Source organism: Etheostoma cragini, chromosome 5 (assembly GCF_013103735.1).
Source record: "Etheostoma cragini isolate CJK2018 chromosome 5, CSU_Ecrag_1.0, whole genome shotgun sequence".
Classification (NCBI taxonomy): Eukaryota; Metazoa; Chordata; class Actinopteri; order Perciformes; family Percidae; genus Etheostoma; species Etheostoma cragini.
In genome coordinates this window covers 3,032,738-3,039,202 of record NC_048411.1, presented here as the reverse complement: position 1 = coordinate 3,039,202, position 6,465 = coordinate 3,032,738, and the positions used below count along the sequence as shown (strand labels likewise).

At 41.0% G+C, this 6,465-nt stretch overlaps 1 protein-coding gene across 1 annotated transcript in view; it reads left to right on the top strand.

Annotated features, from left to right (window-relative positions):
* The first annotated feature begins 547 nt into the window (after positions 1-547).
* LOC117944977 (apoptotic chromatin condensation inducer in the nucleus-like) overlaps positions 548-6,465 on the top strand; it is a 13,475-nt gene continuing 7,557 nt past the window's right edge. Inside the window, exons 1-3 of the mRNA XM_034872207.1 lie at positions 548-675; positions 5,758-5,894; positions 5,987-6,172. Of these exons, the coding sequence (XP_034728098.1) occupies positions 5,760-5,894; positions 5,987-6,172 (321 nt within the window). The 5' untranslated portion in view covers positions 548-675; positions 5,758-5,759. The remainder of the gene's footprint in view (positions 676-5,757; positions 5,895-5,986; positions 6,173-6,465) is intronic.

Here is a 6,465-nt window from a genome sequence, read left to right as displayed (position 1 = left end):
TAAAAAAATGAAATAAAATGAAAATGTAATGATGAGCGTTGAAATGATACATTCTGGATTTTTATGAATAGAATTACCACGCAGTCTCTCCAACTATTTACCAGACAGCTGGTTCACAGTTTATTTTCTCACCTAGCCTTAGTGGTGTTTTGGCTATGTATTTCATAATGTAAATGTTAAATATAATTGTGGTGATCTGCTTTAATCTCTTTAATTCTTGATTGGTCTTTTAAATAATGTATTTTTTATTAATAAAACCCCACTCTGTATGACATCACATGTTTATTCAGTAACTTATTTGTTTTATTGTCTTGATTTTTTTACAATGAATATATTCAAACCATTATTAACCACCATTAATATTCCAGAATTTCTTTTGATACACATAGGCCAGATTTGGTATTAAAACACACTCTGAGTGTGTAATAAATAAACTTGTCGAAGTTTGAAGATGCTGTTGTAACAAACTGCTCTCAGTGATTTGGGGGTTATTCGGGGTTACATTGGATTATAGTTGCGTTATATAAAGCGGTTGCACGAGATTGGTCGCTTGAGCCGAGCATGCGCAGAGCATCGCAGCTAACCACATCAGAAACCAATCCATAAACGCGTTTACGGAGTTTAAATGAAACAACAGTGAGAGTTTCCAAGGAAAGAACAGCTTCCTGTGTACAGGTGAGTGTGTGTGTGTGTGTGTGTGTTTTCCCGCGGCTCGGCTCTGCTCTGTATGTGTGTGTTTGTGTCTGTCTGTGTATGAGAGTGTGTGCTGGTCCATGGCTTGTTCTATGTGCACTCACGGAGCTAGGAGACAGAAACAAGGATGGCCGGCCCGCGGCATCTGCTGGAGCGAAAGCGGGCATTTGAAGTCTTTCCCGCGGCCAGTTGGTCCCGGGCTCCGCCTGCCTCGCTGGGAGCCCCGGGGCCGCTGCTGCTCACAGCCCGCTGGGGGCGAAGCACACAACACTAGGTCGCTGTTATTGGGGACAAAATGTTCCGAATTCAAATATATAATATCCGAACATGAAGCTGCTGCTTTATACCTTTAGAAACAAACCCACAGCTGTCTATAAGCTCTGTCTGAACAGGTAGAGACTCTTTGTTTTTCAAATGGGTTTCAGTCAGCCTAAGATTGGTGGGTGCTGCATTTACTTGTGTTGTTTTTACCTCACACTTATTGAAATGATTGGTTACATTTGCATTTGAATTTGTTTATGAAGAACAATGTAGGCTAACATTACCTGGAAGGTCAGTGCTGAGTTTGCATGTCATGTTTTAAATTTGTTAAAAAAGTTATTTTTACTGTTTTGTTGCTGCTGGAGGCTTCATCACTTGCAGTGTGCCTGCTATAACACACACACACACACACACACACACACACACACACACACACACACAGACACACCTCCCCCAGTCCTCAATACCTTAACTTTGGAACTTTTTGTTCTCTTCTCTCTCTCTCTCTCTCTCTCTCTCTCTCTCTCTCTCTCTCTCTCTCTCTCTCTCTATCAGTAGCAGCTGCAGCAGCAGCTTCTTCTCGTTTATCTTGTGTTTCTCTTAAACTGCCCTCTTTTTTACCCAGTTAAGTTCCATTCTTTGAATGTTTGCAATATGCATATTAACAAAGAATCAGCCTGTTGTCTGAACATCATGTACTGAAGTGTCTTTCTGTCCCGCTCCGTCTGTCAAAGGTAACAAGAGCAAGCCCACCTTTTGTTTTCTCAGTTCTGTGTTGGTTCTCATCAGAAAGTGTGAGTTGTAGTCTGGATGTTAAAGACCACCAGTTCAGACCTAGTCCTGGATTCACTGGTAAAGGCTGGCAATATAATCTCAGGAATAAGAAGTTGCCTTAGAACGGCATTTAGTACAATCATGATCCTACATCATCATCATCATCCCTTACTCTGAAAATATCGGTGATATCTCTGATACAAAATCTCTATTTTAATTCCTCATTTCCCACATCTTTCCAGGCCTACTGGACCCTTCCCTACACATTCAGTCGAGGTGAAACCAACATTTGATATGTCTTAGAGGCATGGCACCCCAACGTATGCCACATGGACACCAACCTGTTCACGCCAGTCGCTCTTTTTTTGACCAGATACATCAATGTCATCATGATGTTATTACATGAAGTTATTCGTGCCTTCCCAAAATATTAACACAATTATATTTTAGATAATCTTCAGTAATGTTGACCGTGTTTCCTTAAGGATTTTTTTTTTTTTAGGACGGGTAATTTCAAAAGTGCAGCTTTTTCCATACGCAAACGCAGTATCAGGTCACTGAAACCGAGCCGTTATGAAAACCCCTGCCAGGTTGAAGGTTTTCAGGAACTCTGGTTGCGTTGGTGTTGTGTCGCCGGTGAATCCAAGGGGGGGGGGGGTAGCCTCTCCTCTCTAAGAGAAGCTCCCTATGGCGCCATTTTGATGCTACGAAGCCATCACCTGGCGTTGGCATCCCATTGACTCCCATTCATTTTTGACCTCGACTTTGACAGTGAATAACTTTATATATGAAGCGTTTAAAGATTCTATTTTTCCGTTGTTTAATTCTCAAGAAACACGACAATGTGTAAAAGGCTCCATTACCTTGTAGCTCACGTTATGGCTTTGTAGCAGACGTTTTTTATAAAAATAGGCTTAACCAAGCGACTTGCTGTTGCATAGTTGAGAAGTCACCGTATTGTAAGGAGAACCACGCAAAGAGTTTGGGCTTTCACTAGCTGTTTAGGTTTAATTACTGATGTAAACTAGCATGTTAGTTAGCAGTAATTAGCCTGTGCTTATGTTATCTCCTTACATATACCTACGTTCTCCGTCTCTGCTGATTGGGAATGATTGAGATTTCTCTTGCACAGCTACCAGAAGACTTACAACTTTGTCCTCTTTCTGTGGAAGTTGAATCACCTTATGATTGCTATTTCAGAGAGACTGAGAGTGTGAACTAAAATGAAACTACACCGTGTAGGGTCTGTAATTATTATGTTTTATTATTGGTATTATTAATATTGTTATGTCTTGTTATTAATGTGTTGTGTAGGTTAATAGAGCTGCAGAGAGATAGAGAGCAGGCCTGGACTGTCTGGATTATGGATATTTGTGGAATTTTCTACTCACTGGCCTGAAGCCAGCTTTCATTGAGCACGCACGTATGCACACACACAAACACACACACACACACACACACACACACACACACACACACAGACCCTCTCACAAAAGACAGACTGGACTTGTTGCCAGGCTGCTGATGTGCTGATGCTCAGTGATGTGTGTGTGACATCGCGGGATAGTGGGCAGTATCTTACACAAACAACACAAATGTGGTCCGTGTTGGATTTTTATTAAAGTAATCGAGAGATTGTGGTCCGTATGTGTAAAATGAATGAACCTCAGCTGATTGGGTTGGTCATTTCCTCTCTGTCCTGTCATCTCTCTCACACACGTTGTTCTCTAGTGAACTGTATGCACAGAAAACAATCGATTTGATTGGATGATTGGAGTGAAGCTACTTCTGTATTAACTGGATCAGCACGACTCTGTGACGATTGATATTCATTCTTTTTCATTTAAAGAAATTGTTAAAGGTCCAGATGGAACTATCCGTCAGTCTGAAACATCCTACAAGCAGCTGGCCTTTAAATCACGTATCTACAATAATTCATGTTAACACGCATAGACCAATCAGTATGCCTTTAAATGCATTTTTATCAGAACACAGCATTGAAAATCTGCTTAGAAGAATGAATAGTAAATATTGGATAGGATAGAACAACACAATTTCCCTTGCTTTTACTTTCAACAAACTGCCACTTGTTTCCAAAACAATTCCAGTGCTGGTTCCATGGTATGGTAAATTTGAATAGTCGTCATGGAAACATTGATTGGTCATGTGACAAGGGCAGGGGAGATTGGCAGAACTGGCAGCCAAGTAACAGTACTCTGATCTAATTGGAATCACAATGCTCAGATTGATAGTGCCCTCGTTCTTGTGTGTGTGTGTGTGTGTGTGTGTGTGTGTGTGTGTGTGTGTAGTTAAGTCTATAGGTTTATATTCTAGCTAAATATATATATATACACATACTGTCGTACACCAACCCAATACTGACAGCGCCCTAAAACGAGTTTCTGAACAAGAAAGTTGAGCAAGGTTTGAATTCCTGTGCGTGTGTGTGTGTGTGTGTGTCACCAGTTCCACCCTGCATACCCTGAAGGTATCAGCTATTTGCCTTCCGCAACCTCTGCTAGTTTTACATAACCCTCCACTACTCTGCAGTAGTGTGGGGGTGGAGTAGAAGTGTAGCTGGTACCGTGTTTTATATTATTGAGTGTAGCATGAGTAGTGGGACGTTGAGATGTTTTATTGGAATCAAAAGCCAGACAGCTGGTAATCTGAACTAATTAAAATGGTAATTGACTATTTATATAGCACCTTTCTACTGTACTGGACAAATCACTTTACAATGTGCAATATGACTACAGTATGTACAACTTGTCCCTAAACCCGACTCAAAGTATTTAATTTCACAAAAAAACTACTTAACACTTTAGTAATTATAATAAAAGTAAGAGTAAAGCGTGCCACTTATAAAGCTGACTTTACAAAGTAACTTTCACAGCACATTGGTCTCAACAGGGATCACGAAGTATTAACTAGGATTTCTTGTGGCAGGTGGATAGGATCCGGTTAGGCGGGTTAAGTGGAAGCCTCCAACCCTCCATAGACACTCTGTGGCTGGTTGGTGTAGTCGTGGTTTGATCTGTGCCGTGTATTTCTGAGGAGATCTATGTCGGCGATGGTTTGTTAGTTTGACCTTTTTGCATTATTTTACTCTAAATATAACAAACAAAATGATACATTTCTGAAACGATAAGAAAAAGAATCATATAATCAGTGGGGACTTACTAATTAATCATTTACATCATTAACTTCATCATTAACTTCCAACAGCACTTTATAAAGGGAACCTTATATTGGGGGGGGAATCAATAGAGCATAGTATCACAATACTTTCTGTGGCAATACTGTATTGATACACAGGCGCAAAGTATCCATCTTTTATTGAATATGTGTTGGTCAGTTTGTCCTAATTTTCAGCAATAAAATTGAAGTGATATGAACAAATGGAGAAATGTATCTTTGTAGATAAAACAGATGTTGACAAAGTTTCCTTTTGGGGACATCATTTGAAATTGGGAAAAATTAGAAGTTGAAAAAAAGTGTATCAATTGCAATAAATCACAGAATATTGCAGTATTGTGATGATATGGAATTGGGAGGCGTCGGGTGGTTCCCACCCCTACCTTTATATTAGAGAGTGGTACCCTCTTATTGGATCATGTCCAGGTGTGATTCTCTTCTTGCTTTGCATGCAGGATTGGCTAAAAACAACTCCACTAGCTTTACAAAATAGACCACCACACAAGTTATTTCACTACAGATCTAGTTGAATCTTGCTTTTGTCAGCATTAGAAACACCAAAACATCGTCCCATTTCCAGGCTGATTATGTCTGAAGGTCTTCCTCGGCACTGGCAGGTCTGTGCAGTTGCATCCAGAGGCATTTTACTCTGCACCCCTTAGGAAATGAGGTTACAGACTAATACGCATTAGTGAACATGCTTCATTCAATCTGTACTTGACTCATATAAAAAGGAATAATTCCATTGTCATTGCTTAGATGATGTTTGAGAGATGCCAACAGTAACGGCTGATGTTTGTTGTACCTGCTGCCTGTCTACCGTGTGTTGTGTAGGGATGAAGTTCCCTGTGGATCTCCTGGCTGATGTTAGCCAAACAGAGCTGGAGCGGCTGGCCCACAACTACATGAACAACCTTCTTTACAGCAACCCGGATGCACCTGAACACCTCAGCCTCCCTGACTCGACCCAGGTAAACCCTCCTTACCGGACCAGTATGGGTTGGCTCAATAAGGGCCATAACGGCACTGATGATGTCGACTATGTGCTTCTGTGTCTCCACAGGTCACCATCAACATATGCAATGTGGGCTTCGTCCCTCTGTATGGATCCAGTGATAAGCAGAAGGTCCTGGCCCTTTTCTCTCCCACTGAGCCGCTAACTGCTGTGGCCCTGTACCTGCTGGACCAGTGGTGGCCCGTGGACGACATTCTCAAGACCGCGGACCGAGCTCGGGATGGAGCGGTGGAGGTATGAGGACATCAGACTCGATCATTAATCAGGGTTTCACCAGGTTTCAGTGAATGAAATGTAAGACCTTTATCTCACCACATAAAAGTACAACAAAATGCAGAGTCACTTATTCGAATTGAATAAAAATGACACAGAAATAATAAACTGTAAATATACAGCAAAATTAAATTAGTAAAAAAGAAATCTTGGGATATGAGAAAATAACGCAATGGTGTGAGAGACTTCAGATACAGTATTAGGGGACCACTAAGGTCTATATAAAAGAGACTTCAGATACAGTATTAGGGGAC